At 34.3% G+C, this 22,025-nt stretch overlaps 1 protein-coding gene across 1 annotated transcript in view; it reads right to left on the reverse strand.

Annotated features, from left to right (window-relative positions):
- Positions 1-22,025, reverse strand: part of ROCK2 (Rho associated coiled-coil containing protein kinase 2) — a 92,643-nt gene that overhangs the window by 10,552 nt on the left and 60,066 nt on the right. Inside the window, exons 12-31 of the mRNA XM_070428685.1 lie at positions 21,127-21,206; positions 20,923-20,971; positions 20,208-20,343; positions 20,018-20,109; positions 19,537-19,783; positions 17,242-17,348; positions 14,306-14,465; positions 11,498-11,658; positions 10,943-11,127; positions 9,411-9,480; positions 8,712-8,815; positions 8,371-8,557; positions 6,948-7,041; positions 6,759-6,853; positions 5,785-5,964; positions 5,438-5,606; positions 3,172-3,242; positions 2,204-2,292; positions 1,683-1,761; positions 73-334 (exon numbers count right to left, since the gene is read on the reverse strand). Coding sequence (XP_070284786.1) covers positions 73-334; positions 1,683-1,761; positions 2,204-2,292; positions 3,172-3,242; positions 5,438-5,606; positions 5,785-5,964; positions 6,759-6,853; positions 6,948-7,041; positions 8,371-8,557; positions 8,712-8,815; positions 9,411-9,480; positions 10,943-11,127; positions 11,498-11,658; positions 14,306-14,465; positions 17,242-17,348; positions 19,537-19,783; positions 20,018-20,109; positions 20,208-20,343; positions 20,923-20,971; positions 21,127-21,206 — 2,617 coding nt within the window. The remainder of the gene's footprint in view (positions 1-72; positions 335-1,682; positions 1,762-2,203; positions 2,293-3,171; positions 3,243-5,437; positions 5,607-5,784; positions 5,965-6,758; positions 6,854-6,947; positions 7,042-8,370; positions 8,558-8,711; positions 8,816-9,410; positions 9,481-10,942; positions 11,128-11,497; positions 11,659-14,305; positions 14,466-17,241; positions 17,349-19,536; positions 19,784-20,017; positions 20,110-20,207; positions 20,344-20,922; positions 20,972-21,126; positions 21,207-22,025) is intronic.

Raw genomic sequence — 22,025 nt, forward strand, 5'->3', positions numbered from 1 at the left:
TGAAAAATATTAATGTGTTTAAAATGATATGGACATAAATAATACTGACGGAGCAAGTAATTTACTATTTACCTTTGCAAGGTGCTATAATCTCTTCCTTTTTGTCCATGTGGTCTTTATGACATTTAATATGGCAGCGACGGCATTCCAAAGCAGGAGGAGGTTTGAACATATGCCACAATGGCTTCATACAAGCCTCACAGTTGGTTGGAAAATGATAGAGAGTAGGAATAAATTCATGTCCTTTGTGGCAAATATAATTTGACTTTTCTCCCACTGGCTCCACTGGAAATTCTTGTTCCTTCTTACTTTCTCCTTCATTGGCATACAGAATCTATAAATACCAAAAAGCACAATGAGTGATTTCTAAACAAAAGCTATTTTTTAAATACTAACAATTCTTATAGCATAAATAAAATTAACCTAAGTTATTCAATAAGAAGAAAATGCACCTGATGTTCTAACATCAGTAGATTCTATCTCATAAAGAGCTTATATGAGAAGTCATTATATAGTCACTTTGGTTAATTTCAAAAGAGTCATTCCTGTTCAAATGGTGCCTCTTTTTTTCTCCATGATATCTTACTATGTTCAGCAGTCTTAGCAGAACAGGCTAGCAAGAGGTAAATTTGCACATGATGGGTGTTAGAAAGTTTTTCTGGGAGGGAGTATTCAAAATAAATCACCTGAAGTGATGTGGCAATTATATGACTTGATGCTTTTATGATTTTCAAAAATAGACAACTGGTGATAATTGTAAACACAGCTATAACTGAAAAGACTTGTGTTTGGAGAGGTAAGGAAGAAAAAAGGAAAAGATGTATGATATACTCCAAATAAACATGATAAGCACCAGAAAATAATTTCCCCATAGTACACCAAACATAATGGCTTTTACACAGAAGGAGCTCATCAATAACTAACTGGTGGTCTAAATTTTTTTTAAGAAATTTTAATTTTGTTGTTGTTAATCCTCACCCGAGGATATTTTTCTATTGATTTTTAGGGAGAATGGAAGAGAGAGGAAAAGACAGAGAGAAACATTGATGTGAAAGAAACACACATCGACTGGTTGCCTCCTGCGCGTGCCCTGACCAGGGCCCAGGCCGTAGAGGAGACTGCCACCAAAGTACGTGCCCTTGACTAGAATCAAACCCAGGACCCATTGGTCCACAGGCTGATGCTCTATCCATTGAGCCAAACTGGCTAAGGCTGGTCTGACCAATCTTAAGATGGAAGTAGTAAAAAGAAGAATTAGGCTTCACTTTAAATCAGAAGGAAAGGGCTACTGGGTTCACATTTTAACTTCACAAGCAACTTTTTTCACTTCCTAGAGAGCTGAGCATAAAACCACCAACAGAAGAAGAAAGTTTATGCTTAAAAAAATGTCATAAGCAACCTTGAACAAAAGAATAGCAAAGGCCAGAAATATGATATAAATACACTACAGACTTTAAAATGTAAAATGGAGAGAGAAATGAAGATATATCCAAACAGAATAGGCGTGAAAATCACAAAAGAATGAACGACCTTTAAATGGAACTAAAATTTAAAGGTAATCTGAAGATAGCCCAAGAATAAGAAAAATCGTTATGTTATGTCACTCTTAGAATCTCTAAAGGTGAAAGAAAAAAAACAAAAAACAAACCAACCATCCAAAAACGAAATAAAACTATGTTTACCTGAAATATCCTTGGAATTTCTTTAGCATCTGCTCTATATACATCTGTCTGTGTAACTGGTCGGACATGAAACAACTTGCTGTAAAAGATTTTTAATAAAGAAATAAACTATTAGCAAAAGGTCAAATTACATTAGTTATCCTATACTAGTCAGAAGTTAAAACTGACTACTTTGACCCATGTTAGAAGGTCAGAGAGAATATCTTGCTAATTCTATTACATCAATCACTCCTTGAGACTTGGAGAAAATTTTAGTAAGTCATAAAACTTTCTAATTCATTTCAGAAAACAACTAGTAAAGACCCATGAAATAAAAATGTCTTAGCTAACTTACATCTCAGACGTCCATCTACATGAAGCAAATATAAGAAAATGTAACAATAGTCCAGCAGCAGCTATACTATATGAGTAAATAGACATACCACGTGACTAATACATGCACTAATTTGACAAAAAATGTCATGTTACTCTCTTATACTTTAAAAAATGAGGTTCCTAAATATTCTAATAAAAACACTTACTCTATATCTAAAACCATGTATGGATTAGAATGTTCTTTATCTTGTTCACTGTCATAGAAAAGAATCTTCTTACTGCTTACGATCACATACTGTTAAAAAGAGGAAGGGAAGAAATTAATGTTTAAAATTGATATGTATCTTATTTTCTTTGAAAATAAATTCTCTATCAGCAATAAAAATCATATAAAAACCTACGTTAAATAACTAAAAAGTTCTTAATATACCCTTAGAAAAGTTTTCCCTAAGATAATGAGAAATTTTGTTTGTATATAACTTAAATAAGCAAATTGAAAATGAACTCAAATATTTTTTTGGACTGATTCAGCTTAAGATCCAATAACATAGGTTGCCAACCTGTAGCTATGGTTTGAATGTTTATGTTCCCCCCAAGTTCATATGTTAAATCCTAATTCCTAATGGGATGATATGGGCCTCTGGAGAAGTGACTAGGTCATGAGAGCAAAGTCCTCATGAATGCGATTAATGGAGTTCCAGAGAGGACCCAGCCCTTTCTACCACGCGAGGACACAACAGGAACTGTGCAACCTGAGAGAAGGACTTTACCAGAACCCAAACAGGCCGGCACTCTGGACTTCCAGCCTCCAGAACTGTGAGAAATAAGTTTCTGTTTTTCATAAGCTACCGAGTTGCGGTATACAAGCTTCAATGAACTAAGACACCTCAAAGACGAACGTAACATCAATAATCATAGTAACAGAGGAAAATAAATAAATGGGTCTGTCATATCCAGATTTGTTTTCCCACCAAAACCTATTTTATTATTAACAATATATTAATGACAAAAGTTATTTTTCACAAAGATATATAAAACCATGTCATTCCAAATCAGACAGTGCAAAAAAGTTTTATGTGTCTGAATGTTTTAGTTATATTACTTATATGTTCTTTATACCTACAAAAATGAAATGGCTGTATGTAGCTAAACCACAATGAAAAGTACCAATTACCTTTCTAACCCATCCAAACTTCTTAGTGTTGTTTCTCACAGGTAATGAAAGCCATCCCTCTAGTCTTGATTCTATAAATACACATAGGAGGATAAATATAACAATTCTAAGAAAATGAGAAATTTAACAATATTTTAATATAAAAGTCACAAAACAAATCAATTATATCCTTCAGAATTTACCACTGCTCATTATCTAGGATATAATAACAATGCGGGATCAGTAAAAGCAAGTTATGCAATGCAAAACAAAATCCAGGTTATATGACATTGGAAATATATATCCTATAGTTTATCAAGTCAAATGCCCTGCTGATTGAATTCATGCATTTGCACAGTTCAGCAGAAAAGCTGCAAAGAAGAGAAGCAGCTCTTTATTCTCACTATACACCTGTACTAGAACCCTTGGTTTTTCCTTTGGAAGGAGGCCTCATTACAGATATACTGCACATTTTCTTCGAAAAGAAAACATTTTAAGGGAGTAATTGCATGTTCAGAGAAAATTAACTTTTAGAATGGCTATAATAAAATTAAATAAAATTATGTAAATTATAGATTAAAATTGATTAATGCATAGCAATACAACCACATGATTTCTAAATTCCAAAATATCAAAATCAATAAAATTCTAGTAAAGACTGAATCCTTATAATTTGTTCTACTGGCATTTGATCAGCATCTTTCAATAAAATAATTAAGTGAAATAAGCATTTTTGGATATTACTCTATTAATAAAAGTAGCTATCACTTGTTTAACATCTACTACATGTCTGAATCCGTGCTAGATGCTTTACCTAAACTTTCTTAAGTCTTACCACCCCATAGAAAGGTCACACAGAGACTCCAGCGCCTATATACTCTCTGACTCCAGCGCCTATATACTCTCTGACATCAACACCCTTCCAAACTGTCTGAACAGAAAGAAATGCTGTCATTAAAAAAGAGCCCACGTGCTCAACTGTCTGGACATGGTCCTATGCCAGCTTAAGGGACTAAGTCAGATGACATCTAACATTATGCATAAGACTGAAATAATTTTATTGCTAAGCTCTAAAACAACTTCAACAGGATCACTTATGATTTATATTATATACCTGGGAAATGTGGTGACAATGTAAGTAACTATAGTTATTTTACTTTGAATTCAACTAATAAGAGACTAAATTTTACCTTACATTCAACTGCTCATACATTAATTTCCTGTGGCATTTACATTACATGTTTTTGTACCCAGACTAACTTTGTGTTAAACATAATTTCATGTATTTTCTATCCTGTTTCTTCATTTAAACGATAAGAGCAAGGATCAGGTCAAATTGTTTTATACTCTCTTTTAAGGCCAAGCAAAATGTTGCCTAGGCAAGCAGTTGATAAAAACCCAAACGCGTTCTCTGAGACAGTCTACATGCTTTTTCAGTACTATCACTCTTGATATGAAGCCTCAAAAAGAGTTTCTTCTTGGTTGAAAATGGCTGAAACAGGCAGTGAAACCAAATGCCCTTAAATGATACAAAGTACTGTCTCATTTCTTGTAAGCTGACTAAATAAGTCTATCAATTGTCACAGCAATGCCAAGTGCAAATGCCCCCCAAAACAAACTCTTTGTCCATGCAGGAGTCTCTTTTTAACTGGGACTAGAGCAATTTGTTAGTGAATATTAGTTAAAAGTTTTTCACAAGGACTAAAATTAAGGGTAGTCAGAAAAACCTCAAAGGTGAAGATTTTCAGGCTATCACCTGTATCATTAGGTTCCGATGAAATAGGTAAGTAAGGCAAAGATTCTTCTTCTGAGTCAGAACCAGAGTCAAGAAGCACATGAGAACTGGAAGGCTTAGTGGCAATATTGAGAGAGGTAGAGGAACGTTGGTAGGTGAATGACATGGATTCCATAGTGTGTGATTGAGTGATATGAACTAAACACCCAACATAAAGAAAGTAAGAATGCAGAAAAGAGTTAAGAGAAAATAAAATGAAAGTTTCAAGAGAGCTGCCTATAATATATAATGAGCTAATTTAAATATCTAAATATGTGAAACTTTCTTTTGCATTTTTAATGAAGGATGTTGTCAAAGATCACTAAGTAAAATAAGTTAAAACTGTTGTTTGAATCCCTACTCCAAGGAGTAGGTTTCTGCCTTAAAGAAATGACAAACACTTTTCCTCAAGAACAAAGTCAGTCACAGGGTTTAAATAATCAACAGGTTTATATTTAAGACAAAAGGCTTTTAATAAAAATAAAGATAGGGCTGAAAACAAGTTTGTTGTACCTGGAAATCCATCATCTGCCTCAGCATCCCCTGGTCCACTGCCTGTACTGGAACTGTCCATGCCCATATGTAAGGCCTGGAGCTGTGACCGCAGCTGCTCAATGTCACTGTCTTTACTGTCCAGTGTCATCTGCAGTTCAATGCGAATCTGGCTCTCTTCAGCTATTTGCTATGAGGAATTAAATTGTATCAAATTAACTGGATGCCATGTATCTCATAATTTTACTTCTTAGTCCAGTAATTATTAATATAAATGTTCTATAACCAATAAAATATATACAGACATGAAAGTAATTCTACTTCTTAAAAAAGAAGTCTTTAAACTAGAATTCCAAAGGTATCCTTACAGCCTGCATCTCATTCAGTTCTTTCTGATACTTGATCATCTGCTGGGTCAATTTTTCACGTTCCGATTTCAGCTCCATATGTAGCTTTCTATTCTCCTTCTCTTTTCTCCGCACATCTGTGTCACTACCACGCTTGATAGGTTCTTTTCGATTCATGATCTCAGCCAACTTATTCACAGCCTTAAAAACATAAAAATAAAAATATGTAAACAAAAAATACATTACATTGGTGGTTTCGTGGTAACTCACCAATAGCAAATTATATAGCCACTAATGATCTCCTTCCCTATACACAGGGCCACAAAGAAACACCTTACAGATTAGGAAACACACCTCCTTTCATTACTCGTTATCCTTCCCCAACCTCTATTCTACTAGTTTTTCATTCATGTTTTCAGAGAACTGTGATTTAAAATGCTTATAGGTCTGATCTGATGTCACTTTCTTCCAATTTGAGTTTTTGGTTTTAAGACAGACTTTTACTAGGCAGATCTTCTTTGATCTGGAAGAGAATTTGGCAGTTGTACTCCATTAATAAAATACACGTCCAAGCACAGAGCAAAACATGTGGGACTCAAAAGTATTGGTGCTGTCTACACCACCATGAGAGTTGACAGAAGGATGGTCAATATCACAGGTATCTTTTTCAGAATGACCCTTTTTTAGGCTGTCAGCAAATGGTCATTCTCTAAAGTTTCTTAAAAAGCAGAAAAAAACTTATCAGATTATAATAAAAAATTAGGAGGGAATGTGATTCCATATGGAAAAATTAACAAAAACTTTAATAAATATTGAACTAAACAATGTTAATCAAATCTAACTTCTATTACCTTGGCAAAAGTCAGATAACTAGGACTGTTCATAAATACTGATACATTCACTGACAGCTACAGCTAATGTGTAACGCCAGAAGTCAAGGAGAAAAGACAAACTAAAAAAATTTCAAAGTCCTATTTAGAGTTTACTACACATACTTGCGTTTTGAGTGTTCTCTCTGTTAATAACTGCTTCTCAAATTGTGCTTTAATAGCTGCTGCACTTATCTCTTCATCTTTCAACCTTGACAGTTCTGAAACACACAAAAATGTCACCATTATATTGATAACTAAGCCACTGACCACCATTAGGTATATTTAAAATTAACATTCTTTGTTAATACATACGTTCTTGGACATCTTTCAATTTGTTATTTAATTCTTCTTTCTCATTTGCAAGATTGGCAACATCACTAGTTAATGTCCTATTAGTTTCTTCAAGCTAAGGAATTAAAAATTTAAGTTATCAAGCAAGAATTCAAAATGAAAATATCCTAGACTGTTACTAAAACTCCTGTTTTTCTAAGTACATCTATCTCTAAACTTCCTGTCTTTGCACTACCTTACCAAACTTCACTTTTGAAGAAAACTTAAACCATAATATACTTCATATGCACCCCAGGAAGCCAAAAAAATGCCCTCTTCCTAAATATCCTCAGCAGTATTTTTAATGAGAAAAAATTTAATAAACTTAAAAAAAGCGCAAATACTGTAACAAAGCTCTGCATTGCACCGTGCAGAATAAACAAAAGTTAAAAGTGCAGTACTTCTTTCAGAACATTATTTTAAAACAGAACATAAAATTTTACTAAAGTTGATGTCCTTTTGTATTCTCGCCAAATCCTATTCTTCCTGAAGGAATTCTCACTGTGAACTGTGTGTTCATCCTTCATTCACAATTGTGTACTTTCATTATATATACATGAAATAATATATAGTGGATTTTCATGTGATTTTAAATTGTCCATAAGTAGCACCGTGCTGTATTTATCTTTCTGTACCTACTTTCACTTGATATTATATTTAGTTGTTGATACAGAGACCTAATTAATTCATTTTAACTGACATAGTTCCATATTCTACCACACTTCATCCATCCACTCATTCCTCTATTGATAAGACATTTGAATTTTTGCTATTACAAATATACTTACTGCTATGAGTATTGTGCCTGAATTCCTCTAGCATATTTATCTTAATGTTGACTTTCTTTGGATAATATAAATATTTAAAATTTACTGCCCTAACTGGTTTGGCTCAGTGGATAGAGCGTTGACCTGCGGACTCAAGGGTCCCAGGTTCGACTCCGGTCAAGGACATGTACCTTGGCTGCGGGCACATCCCCAGTAGGAGATGTGCAGGAGGCAGCTGATCGATGTTTCTCTCTCGTCAATGTTTCTAACTCTCTATTCGTCTCCCTTCCTCTCTGTAAAAAATCAATAAAATATATTTTTTTAAAAATTACTGGAAACTGCCATACTATTTATAATCCTATTCTATGCCATACTAAATCTACACTCCCCATAGCAGTAAATACAAATGCCATTTTCCAAACATCCTTCAAACATTTAAAATTAGTTAAGGTACTTAATTTCTGCCAGTGTGATCAGTGGAAACAACACTAGAAGCAGACAGTTAAGTGGATGGAAAATCTCCTAGCCAACATGTACAATGTTTCATTTGATTTATGTTATTTTTCTAGACCTTGTAAGGAAGATTTATGATATGGTAATTTAATTATAATAAAAAATGAACCAAGAATTTTACTTACAGATGCAATTGTAGCATCTTTTTCACTGAGTTCCTGTTTATGCCGAGCCATCATCTCTTTGATCTCCAGCTCTTTCATGATTTTCTCTTTTTCCAAATCAGAATACTGTTCTTCAGCAATTGAACGAGCCAGCTGCTCAGAATCTGCTTTGGTCAAGGTGATCTCCAGTTGAGCAGCCAAGGAGTCCCTACATTTTAGAGACATAGCATCTTCAATTTTCACTCTGAAGTCAAAGTTTACGTCTAATTCACTTCATCAACAATTTTTATTTCGAGTATAGCAGGCACTCTTCTAGGGGCAGGGCATGTGGTTATGAACAAGAGACAGGACCCTGTCCTTACCTTTCATCCTGTAATTCCTGTTTCTTCTGCTGTAATTCTTTACAAAGTTTGGTCTTTTCTTCACACTCTTCTTTAAGTTCCCTAACCTGTGTTTTATAGAGAGTCTAAACAGCAAAATATAACAGACATATATCATCATCATCATCAAGAATAGTTCTACATTCAAAAAACTACCCAGACAAAAAGTTGATACATACAAATATATTAATAACACTGAGAAATGTTGAGCCCCTGAGCAAATTAATAGTTTAATACGCTTTTTGATTTTCATATAATCAACCAATTAACCAATAAAGTTCAGCTAATAATTTAGAAGTGTGATTTTCAACAGAATATCATACTGAGATTTCTCATTAAATGATATAGACTGATAGGGATAAAGAGGCAAAAAAACATTACTAACTTAAACAAGAAATTTTGTTGGCTTAAATCAATGAAACAGAGGTGACATATACTATTTCATATTTTAAAACTGAGCTCAAAAAAGTACAAATGTTAAAATGACAATTTTATTTCTTTCACAGTCTTCCTCTAAAAGCAATGCTTTTAATCAACTTCATAAAGTATGGGCATGTGCTTAGAACTATTTTTCTAACAATGATAATAGAAACTATTCTAAAGGCAAGAATCATTCTCCTGGCTCTGCAGCAAAAATATTCTTAGTTCAATAATTTTTTAATGAATGTGCCTGGAACTTACTGAGAAATACTGTTCTGCTTCAAGCTGATCTTGGAGCTCTTTCATTTGCCCGTCTGCATCTTGACGTTCTCTGTGGTAACATTAAGTCAAATGTTTAAATAAGTTATACACATATTAAGCCAGTGACTCTTCCAATGTGTTCTGGGGACACCCAGGAAGTCCCTGAGACCCTTTCAGACAATCCAGGAAGGCATCATTTTCATAACACTAATAAATAAGCATCATTGTGTTTGTTTTCTCAATCCTCACCCAAGTATATTTTTCCATTGACTCTTTTTTTAGAGTGGAAGGGCGGGGGGGGGGGGGGGTCACATCGATGTGAGATAGTCACATGGATTATCTCCCACACGTGCCCAACCAGGGCTGCAATCGAGATACAAGCCCTTGACTGGAATTGAACCCAGGACCCTTCAGTTCGAGGACCAAAGCTCTATCCACTGAGCCAAACCAACTAGGGCTCATTGGTGTGTTTTCTTTTTAACTCCCATTCTCTCACTAGTTGTATATGGACTTTTCTTGAGGGTAAAAGATATCATGATGTCAACACTCCAACAGCTAATGAAATGTATGCTTTTATGTTTTAAAATGGTTTTAATTTCTAAGAAAAAAAATCATTAGATGTAACTCACATAAACAAACATTCTTTGGCCCTCAATAATTTTTAAGAGTATAAAGGGGTTCTGAGACCAAATAGTGCTATATTAAACCAGTAACAAAAATTACATATTTTCATACATGCACTGTTAATCAGCCACTTATGCCAACCAAGTTTTAGAATTAAAAGAGCACCCCCAAATTGGTTATCTTATATGAGTTAAGAAGTGACTGGGAGAGGGCCTAAGTGGACATTAGGAGTGCAGGGTTTTATAGCTAAATGTGATGGTAAATGCAAAGATTTGTAAACACTTTACAAAAACGCAGTAAGTTCTACACTTATTTGTGTACTTTTTCTGTTTGTATGTTAATTTTCAATAAAGAAATAAAGTTAAATAAAAAATTAAATTAAAAGCAAGCCTAATTCTAGGCTTATTAAAAAAACAAAAATTATAATTTTTCAAAAACGTATCTTAATGTTTTCTAGCTTCTAATAAATAGGGCACTAGACTATATCCTTAAGAAGAGCTTTAAAAATTTATATGGTATTTCCTTAACAGTGAAACATTTCCAAGTCCTAGGTACTAAGGGACAAACAAAGAATACACGGGAAGTAAGCTTGAGAGACAGTCCCAAGAGGAATCTTAGGAGCACGGGGTGAAAACCCCATACGTTTTCTTCCGCTCCCATACCACCGCTCTCTGTCACTGCATCACAATAAGGTGGTGGTAGTAACACTGCTGGGGAAGCAAATATACTAGTAATCTTCTTAAAGAACAACAGTGGCACTCTACACACCACTGATACAACAACAATAAAAAACATGGTCAAGAAAATAAAATGGTCCAAAAAAATCCTCAGATAAACCAAAATTAAGGTAATTTACATGTGGATAGTTGTGCATATTAGTAAAACTTTGTCTCAAACAATTAACTTACTTTCGAAGTTCAGCATTCTGTTTTTCCAAGTTCATTTTCATTTCCATGAGATGATTATTCTCTTGTTTTAACTGCTTTTCTGACATTTTTAGTGTGTTAACTTGCTGTGTTTGCATCTTCAAGTCATTTTGTGTGAGGCAGCGCTTTTGAGTTTCCTGCTCTATTTTTAATGTCAAGTTTCTAACCTAAAAAAATAAATTGTGTACTTGGTATGTAAGTAAATTATTTTGATTTTTCTTATCAATAAGTTTGCAGCATATATGATGATGCAAAACAGATTTTTGCCCTCAGGCAGTGAATTCATTTCACAGTAAAATATTTTTGATAATGTTTTAAAAAATAAAATATGGCTTTTACATTAAAAATAACTTTACAGTTTTAAAAATTATTATTTGTTTAGTATATTATCCAAATTCAGTAAAATTTAAAGGTTATAAAATGTTATTTTATAGGAAAAAAATTTTACATTATGAAATCATCATTGTTCCTTTACAAATAAGCCTAGTTTACTATTAATTCATTAAATAATATATTATTTATTAGAAACATACTTACATCTTCATTGAGCACATCTTTCTGTTTAAGGAGTTCATTTACTTTCTGCTGTGACTGTTTCAGGTCACAGTCTAATATAGAGCATTTTTTCTCAGCTTCCAGCAACAGGTTCTCCACTTTCTGTTTTAAAGTCCTTTCCTCCAAGAGCTTTTTTTCCATTTCTATTGCCACAAAATAAACATAACCATGAATATATAAACAAAAGAAGCATATCAAATACATGATGTAGTGCTAATAAAAATTATAGTAAATGATGCTCCTTAAAAATATTTTTAAATCCTGTTTAATATTTTCATCACTCCTGTTAACGTATTGGAAATGTCAACAATTTCATGCTTGAAAATTAGGTATTTCATTTACAGGATACAAAAATTTACCACATTCTGTAATATTATATGTGTTCTAATGGAAATAAAATAATTCTACCTTTATTTATGGTTCTAAAAGATACTTATATCTTTTAGCCCTGGCTGGGTGGCTCGGTTGGTTGGAGCGTCATCCCATACACCAAAAGGTTACAGTTTTGATTCCCGGTCAGGGCACATACTTAGGAGGGCATATACTTAGGTTTCTTTCAGGGTTCCATCCCCAGTTGGGGCAATCAATGTTTTTCTCTTGAGAACATCTGTTTCGTGTTCTCTCTCTCTCTGTCTCTCTCTCTCTAAAAAAAATAAAAATCAATAAACCTATCCTCGAGTGAGGATAAAAAAAGATACTTATATCTTTTAAATAAAGATTTTTCCCCCCTGCTATTCTGTGCCCCTCAGTGTTACTTGTCTTATCTTCAAACATTAAGGTAGAGTCCATTACCTCTGTGGCTCTTTCCATACTAGCATATTACCAGGCAGAGGATAACAACTATGTTTTAGGGAGGTGGTCAAGGACAGGGCTCTGGAACCAAACTCTTTGAGTTTAAACCCTGGCCCTGACACTTTCTAATTATTTGACTGGTCAAGTTAATTAACCTATCTGAGGCTCAGTTTCCTTATGTCTAGAATGGTGATAATACCTACCCTCACAGGGACATTATACAGATTTTTAGTTAATGTATGTATAGCACTTAAATGTTGCCTGAACTATGGCAAACACTTAATAAGTGCTCACTGTTTAAGAAGAGTTTCTAATGACTTAAGGAAATGTTCATAATTATTTTTTAAAAGAAAAAAGCAAAACTATACAAAATTGAGAAAATATAAAAGTATAACATTGATTACTAGGACTATGATTAATCTTTACTTACTTTTTTATACTTGAAAATCTGTTCAAATCCAACTAGGTTCCTCTGCTCCTTCCTATCTAATGCTGAACATCTAATTATCATTTACTATAAAGTTATGTTAAGTAAAAATTAAACCTATGAATGTTCAGTTTTTAATGAACTGTCTTCAAAAGTGTGGAAAATGAAACTATTCTTCACATGCTATTAATAGCTAGCATTTCTAAGCACTTTTCATGTATCACTGAACTTGGTTTTCACAACAACCTAATACTTTTATTGCCCCTTTGTAGGAAACAAGGCACAGATAGTTATGTAACCAGACAAAGTCACAGAGCTAGTAATTCATTGATGGCGAAGTCATATTCTTAATCAACGGAGGCAATGATCTGCAGTGGGAAGATCCAAGGCTTTAGAGCCAGGTTTGATTACCACCTATAACATTTAAGTTTTGTGCACTCCTTCAAATACTAACGTCATCATGCATCTTATGTTAGTGTTATAACAAGGAGTTTGAAAAAAATGGCAGTTATTATTATACTGAATTTATTTTCATCAGTTCAGAGAATAACCTATGAATGAATATACACATTTTTAAAGAACAATCACCCTAATGTAGGCAGAGAAAAAATAAAAAGAGGCGTAAGTGATACGTGGATTTGTTGAGGTGATGAAAAGACAGATTCTATACCTTGTTTTGGGTGATAGTCACACGTTGTGCACTACAAATGTAAAAAATGTTTGCATTTTATTGCACCAAATTATACTCCAAAAGAAATTCTTATCTGTCTTCTAGACCACAGACAGAAAAACAGCCATTTCATCTCTTATCATCCTGAATTAGTGCCTTAAATATCAAGCAAAAAATCTCCACCATGAATACATTAAATAATTATAAGCCTATTTTTTGCTAAGTTACTCATAAATGTTATATTTCAATATGAAATAAAGTTTCTATTAAGAGTTTTAAGAATCTTTCATAAGAATATTGATTTCCTTTGTAATTGCAAATCCATCATAATTATAAACACAGTTTGGAAAACAAGTAATTAGCCTAAAACAATTCCAAGATACAAGCTGGTTTATGAAAAAGTTAATTTTGTTAATCTTACCCTATATTCATTAGTATTGTAAGGTTTTGACCAAATCTAACTAATATCTTCATCATGCCAGAGCTCAAAATACTTAGTGAGCTTCTATTCTAGTTAGCTCAGCTATTACTTTAAAATCTTTATCTTGAAGAAAGTGGCAAGAAACATAAGCCAATGAAATGTTAAACTAAGTATTAAAAAAAAGCATACCCCTCCGCCCCCCCGCCAAATCTGAGAACTTCACATTCTGCATGCCTGTCACTACCGATATCATGAAAATAGTAATTTCTCTTTGATCTAGTAATTTTTGGGGGCCTTCCTGTCTTAGAAATTATTGCTAAAGGGGAAGGTGGAGTTATATATGTAAAGCTTCCCTAATAGTGTTTCTCCTCCAGTATTTGGCAATAAAATATAAACAAATATTTTCAAAACCAAAGAACTGAATACAGAATCAATTCGTAGTAAGATGATGCTAGAAAACCCTCTTATAAAAATGCATACCTTTCATGGCTTCTGATTTAGCTTCTTCAATAGATTCATAAATCTTATTTTTATCTGCCAGCCGTGCTTTTGTAGTTTTATGCTCAGCTTCTTCTTGTTCTAAGCTCTGCTGTATAACTTTTAGTTGATATGTCATATCTATCTCCATGTTGTTCTTTTCCTATTAAAGATGAAAATGGCAGCTATCAACAAATAGACTGTTGACAATTTCAAAAAGTTACAAAGGTTTTTTAAATAGACTTATCAAGAATGTCCAATATTTCCCCTTTTCTATTCATTAAAATTGCTTGTATAAGTAATCTACATAACTCTATCAGTTCTCTTCCCACTATATTAACCTCCCACAACTCCGCTCTACTATTCTGAGATCTGTATTGAGATGGTTTGATCTCAATAAAGTGACCAATGATATTTTCAATATCAAATTCAACAGACACTTTTTAGTCTTTATCTCACTTGAACTCACTGTTGCCCTTGAAACTATTTCCTTGACCTAATTTCCTTGACCTAACTGACACTGAATTCACTTGGTTCTCCCCATTCTGCTCTCATCTTTTCTGTTGCTTGTGAAGTTTACCCCCAAATTACTGCTTAAACATTGGTGTTTGCTGGAGGCAGTGTTCTTTAGCCAATGCTTCTCCTCTTCCTATATTATTATATCTTAAACTTTTCAAACATATCAAATGTTTCCTTTTGCTCTATCTTAAAAGATCTCAGGATCCTCTACCATTCACACTTACCTTCAATATGTAGGAGACATGTTTTAAGTTGAGAATCTTTAATAACAGAAATCAGTTTATTTTCTATATACCCTCGAAAGATTTCCTAATTATGTTTTCTATAGTTTGTATCATAAATATATATATTTCTTTTGTGTTTTAAGTAAAATATTTAATGCTGAAATAATTTTTTCAAACTAATAATTCACAAGTCTCTGTCCTGAAAAACTACTGCTCTAAACAAATTCTTCCCAGATGGGCTCTTCCATTTGCATGATTTTAGCTACTTCTATATCGATGACTTGCAAATAATTCTAGCTTCTATTACCATAACTTACTGCTTTATAGATATCCTAATTTGGCTGTTTCACATGCTCCTCACACTTAGGACTAAAATTGATTTATCATTGTTTCCTCTAAAAGAGCTGTTTTTCCTTTCTTTAAAATAAATTAATGGCACTATTCCGTATTTCTTCACAAAGTAGGAACCTGAACTCATCCTTGAGTACTTACTACTCACATGCCACATCTAACCAATTACTAATTGCTGCCAAATATTCCTTTACTAAATATTTCTCAGATTCACCTCTAGTTCCCATCCTTTTAACCACTGCACTAGAAAAGTCTCCATTATCTAAATACTGAAAGAGTCTGACTTGTCTTATCCTCTTCAAATCTGTTCTCCTGATATACAGTGATCTACCAACTTAAAGATCTTCAGTGGCGCCCTAGCCAGTTTGGTCCAGTGGATAGAGCGTGGGCCTGCAGACCGAAGGACCCCAGATTCGATTCCGATGAGGGGCATATGCCTGGGTTGCGGGCTTGATCCCCAGTCGGGGGAGCGTGCAGGAGGCAGCCAATCAATGATTCTCTTTATCACTGATGTTTCTCTCTTTCTCCCTCTCCAAAATCAATTAAAAGGAAAAAAAAAAGGCTCTTCAGTGGCCAGTCCATTACTTAAAGAAACGAAGTTTCTTAACAGAATATTCAAAATCTTGCATGATCTAGCTCATGCCTAGCTCTCTAGCCTCACTCTAGCCACTAAATTCTCACTCTTACAGGAGGACTTTATTGGCCTGCCATTTTTTAAAAATTTCATTGGACACAACCACGCCCACTCCTTTATGTATTGCAGCAAAACTGGGTAGTTGCAACAGAGACATTAAAGCCCACAAAGCCTAAAGTATTTACTGTCTTTCCCTTAAAAGACTGAAATTTGTTGCCCCTGCTCTATACTCCAGAAATATTGAACAGTTTATACTTAAATAAACAGACTAGACCTTTTTTATTTTCCACCCTCTGTGCCTTGCTCATGCTTTCCTCCCCAACTCACAATGTGCCCTGTCAACCAATCCTGCCGTCAGGTCAGGAATTCATCCTGTGCACCTACTCCATCCCTTGTCCATACCTCTATCATTCTATTTACCATACTGCCTTATAATTATCTCTGTGAGTTACTATTACTTTAGAAATTACCAATTAGACTGTAAAATTATTAAAGTACAGACTGCATCCTGATATTTCTACCACATATAACATACTAAATACTTAAAATGAATAAACAGAATAAACTATTAACTTCACAGAGTCTAGAAATTATCCCTAGCTTATAGTATTTTTAAAGAAAAACTTCTGAATGCCAAAAGTCGTAACTATGTATAATTTTTATGACATGTTATAAGTGAAAATTTGAGTTTTCCTTGGACCCCTAGAGAGAAGCATCCTCATTATACACACTCCAGGAGAGTCCCTCCCTAAGCATCTAACATACTAAGAGCTGCTTATGTAGGGCTATGGCAAGCCTTAAGAACTATATATTCTGCCCTGGCCAGTGTGGCTCAATTGATTAGAGAGTTGTCCCATACACCAAAAGGTTGCAGGCTCAATTCCCAGACAGGGCACATACCCAAGTTGGGGTTTGATTCCCCACTGGGATGCGTACTGGAGGCAACCAACTGATGCATCTCTGTCACATCGATGTTTCTCTCTCTCTCTCTCCCATCCTCTCTCTCTAAAATCAATGGAAACATGCTCTCAGGTGAAGATTAAAAAACATATATATAGAAAAAAATATATATATATATATAAATCCCTAGTCTACAGAACCAAGTCTAAATATAAGAATCCATAAGTATGCAGAAATAAATGGTTTCTCTTATTTTAGAATAAGTTTTCCAATCTGAAACTCTTACACAAATATAAAGATTAATGTTTTACCTTTTCCAAATCAGTGAATCTCTCCTGAAGTTGTCTCTTCTCCATCTCAACTTTTGTTAATAAGATTTTGCCATTCTTTACATCTTCTTCTAGGCCAGATATTCTACCTAATATTGCAACATTTAAAGGAACAATAAATCCACAAAGTGTGTACGTGTATCCTATCTAATAATAGACAAACATGGTAATTGACTGTACCTTCGCCACGCCTCCCATTGGCTAATCAGCGCGATATGCGAATTAACCGCCAACAAAGATGGCGGCTAATTTGCATACTGCAGCAGGGTGGGACAGCGCGAGCTGCCAGAGCGCCGCCATCCAAGGCAGGCCGGCCCCAGAAGCCCCAGAAGCCGCCTGATATGGTAGTAACTCTATCAGTAAGCACTCTGAAAGTCAGTGGCATAAATGCACCAATTAAAAGATTATGAGGGTGAATCAAAAACAAAACCCACTTTAAATATAAAGACACATATAGATTAAAAGTAAATGAATTAAGCTGCAGCCTGTTTTACTCAGTGGATAGAGCATTAGCCCGTGGACTGAAGGGTCCCAGGTTCGATTCCAGTCAAGGACATGTACGTCAGTTGCTGGCTTGATCCCCAGTCCCTATCAAAGCATGTACAGGAGGCAACCAATCAATGTGTCTCTCCCTTTCCCTTCACTCTCTCTAAAATTCAATGGAAAAATATCCTTGGGTGAAGATTAACAAAAACAAAGTAAGTGGATTAAGTAACATTAAAGAGATTATAAGAAAAATATATTCCAAATTTTGTTAGTTGTATAATGGTTATGTTTAAATTATTAACACCTAAGAAATTGGGTGAAGGGTACATATAATATGCTGTAGTGCCCTAACCGGTTTGGCTCAGTGGATAGAGCGTCGGCCTGCGGACTGAAGGGTCCCGAGTTCGATTCCGGCCAAGGGCATGTACCTTGCTTGCGGGCACATCCCCAGTATGGGCTGTGCAGGAGGCAGCTGATCGATGTTTCTCTCTCATCGATATTTCTAACTCTCTATTCGTCTCCCTTCCTCTCTGTAAAAATCAATAAAATATATTTTTTAAAAAATATGCTGTAGTATTTTATAGTTTTTTTACATGTATGAGATTATTTCAAATTAAAATATTAAAAAATTAAAAATTAATGAAATATTAATTGAAATGTATCTGCATTACATTAAAAATCTCCTAATTGCTTCTAGCATAATTTATTAAATTGTGTTAAAATTTACAAGGGTTCAATTAAAAAATATCTTAATTCTAAATGATATAATAGAAAATATATAATAGTGCAGTTATAAGCATTTATCTGAAAATAAAAATTTTAAGAAGTGAATTTAAAGAAGGGATTAGCCAAAGAAAATATATGCACAACCCATGGACACAGACAACAGTATGGTGATGGCCAGAGAGAAGTGGGGGGCAAGAGCTGGGTAGAGGGGGCAAAAGGGGGGAAATAGGGACATCCTATATAATAATAATAAAAGGCCAATATGCACATTGACTGAACAGCAGAATGATCGGTTGCTATGATGCGCACTGGCCATCAGGGGGCAGACGCTCAATGCTGGAGCTGCCCCCTAGTGGTCAGTGCACTTCCATATGGGGAGTGGCACTCAGCCAGAAGCTGGCTCATGGCTGGCCAGTGCAGTGGTGGTGGCAGAAGCCTCTCCCACCTCCGTGGCAGCACTAAGAATGTCCAACTAACGGTTTAGACCCGATCCCTTGGGGGCCTAAGCCTTTAGTCAGACATCCCCTGAGGGCTCCCTGGCTGCCAGAAGGATGTCTGACTGCAAGCTTAGGCCTGATCCCCCGGGGAGTGGGCCTAAGTCGACAGGTGGACATCCCCCAAGGGGTCCTGGACTGTGAATGGGCACAGGCCGGGCTGAGGGCCCCCCCCCCCCCACCCCCTTGTGCACAAATTTTTGTGCACCGGGCCTCTAGTATATACATATGTTAAGAGTAAAAAATCTGGATGTCACCTCATACTTTGAAATTGGTATTTATGAGCAGAAGTTTTATAATTGTTGGTACAGATGATACAGTTGAGATATTGCTTTATAGTTAATGCAACTGGAACCCAATCTACTACCCTGGGAGGCAGCTTGATACTTAAAATAGTTCAAACTATTTGAAAGTAAATCTTTTGCTCACAAAATTTCATATTAATGTACTTCTAATACCCTAACTTTACATATTCAGAAATGTGCTACTCCAGTACATTATCCATCATCTAAAGTTATTTCCAAAATATAAATCATTAAGATGAATTCAAGTGCAATATCTATGTTAATACCTTGTAAATCATTAATTATCTCTGATCCATGGGTTCGGTCCCTCCTTTCAGATTCTAGAACCGACTGAAGATTGATAAATTCCTTTTCAAGTTTTAACTTGGCAGTCTCCAACAGGCAATTTTTATCTTGTAGATCTCTATTGTTAGATTCCAACTGCTGAATCTGTTTTGAACTTTCTGCCTGGCTTTTTCTTAACCGGGCTGCAGCATCAGATTCTGTTCGCAGCAAAGCATTGGTTTCATCCAGCTGTCATTCCATTCAAATCAAACAACAAACAAATATAGGTGTATATGATGAAAATACCTCAATTTCTTACCCCATTACAAAGTATTTAAAATAAACAAATACCTAAAAATACTTCTTAATGATTTCACTTTAAAATTAGAGGTAAAATCCTCTTGTAACACTGATAATTAAAACTGTTAATGGGGAGTCATAAATGAAATTCAATATCCTTATTACAAACTGAGATCAACTTACTTGTCTCTGGAGCTGATTCACTTTCTCGGTGGATATTTGAGAGTTCTGATTTCTTTTTTTCAAATCTTCGAGTTGATCTTTTAAACTGTTAACTATGATAAAAAGCATTTCAGTGGCAAGAGTCAACACAACACACACATACACACACACTTAATTTTTTTCTTGGTATTTAATATTCTATACCACAAACCATCATTTTCCAAATTTCGTTTCTTGTCTGCTTCATGATCAGCTTTCCGCTGATATTCTGCATTTTTGTGCTGAAGAAGCGCCTTTTCTCTTTCTAATTGTCTTAATGTTGATTCCACATTTTTCCTTAAGGTAATCTGAAATAGTGCTTCAAGTTATTATCAGAAAAAAGCATGTATAAAAATTATAATAAAACAAAAACTATTTCAGTTATTTCAAGCAGATAAGAAAACATAAATAAAAGCTGTAACTGCTATATTATTAAAACTGCAATACTGTTTTTCATATTTTAAAAATAGTACACTACTCTTAACACTGTAAGTGTTTTGTTTACTATTCAAAGTCAAACTTTGATAACATTCTGTCACCACTGAACCATTTTTACGTGATAAAAGCATGGGTCAAAAATGTTATGAATAAAAATTTTAAAAAAGAAACAATGGTCACTTTCTGTTTTTAAGCCATGTCATTAATACAAATGCAATTTTTTTTTTACTTTAAATATCTACACATACTAAATTAACTCAAGTTTTGCAAAAACACAACAAAAATGAAGCCTATTATCATGATTATCCTATAATTTTAGTCCTATCCACCCATGCTACAGGTAGATTTTATCATAAACCAAGATGTATATTAATATGGTACCAAGAGAACACTAGGAATCAAAACTTTTTATAAACAAAAATGTTAATAAAACTGTAGAGCAACTTTACCTCTTCTTCTAGCTCCTTTGCTACTTTCTCTAGGCGAGTATTAACAGATCTAAAGAATTTCAAAAGAAACTGTAAATAAAATTACTCCTAATTTACAATAAAATAATTTACTATAAATTTAAAAATAATCATATAATTACATTTTTAGTAATATGTTTAAACTTAAATTTTATAATATACTATTCAATTATCTACAAAATATACCTGCACTTCTGCTCTATTTCCTCTTTTGCTTGTATCTCAGTGCTAAGGTGTTCTTCTAATGTGTATAGTTTTTTCTGAATCTGTCAGAAAAGAAATTATAATTATAAAATTTGGTCACACTTAAAAGATGAGAGGCTTAAAGAAAACAATGATAAGCTTCTCTTTTCTTTTAACTTAATTTAATCTCCTCTATAGTGGTACCATATTTATACCTTCTAATGTGGCTTTTATTGACAGGGGGCAATCCCCCATCTCTTACTTTCTGTCTAGGACAGTAAACATGTCTGTATGACCACACTATGTAAACATGTGAATAAGAACCTTCTGACACAAGTTTCTCATTCATTAGGAATAAAGGATAACCTCCACTGTTCTTCTGCAGACTATTTATGTAAAAATACTGTTACCATTTGTGCTTATAAAAGGTCTATATACAAAACAAATATTCAGAAAATTTGATTGAGCATGCTCAAATATACTAGTATTCTTAAAAATAAGAATATAAGCTCTTCTTTATATCTTTCTACAGTGCTGGGCACCATACTGTAAAGAGTTATAATCAATAATTTTATTGAGTAAATGACAAATAATGAGTTACAAGTCATCTTGTCATTCTTTTTAAAAATATTTTTTTTTTTTATTTCAGAGGAAGGGAGAGGGAGAGGTAGAAACATCAATGATGAGAGAGAATCATTGATCGGCTGTCTCCTGCACGCCCCCTATAAGGGATCAAGCCCACAATCCAGGCATGTGCCCCGACCTGGAATGAACTGTGATCTCCTGGTTCATAGGTCGACAATCAACCAAGCCACATGGGCTGGGCCATCTTGTCATTCTTTAAAAATCTTTCTAGGCTACATCTGTCAGACTGTAAGCAAACTAAAGTTACAGAAAGTATT

Source organism: Myotis yumanensis, unplaced genomic scaffold (genome assembly GCF_028538775.1).
Source record: "Myotis yumanensis isolate MYYU_CA2020_CCGP unplaced genomic scaffold, mMyoYum1.0.hap1 SCAF_11, whole genome shotgun sequence".
Taxonomy (NCBI): Eukaryota; Metazoa; Chordata; class Mammalia; order Chiroptera; family Vespertilionidae; genus Myotis; species Myotis yumanensis.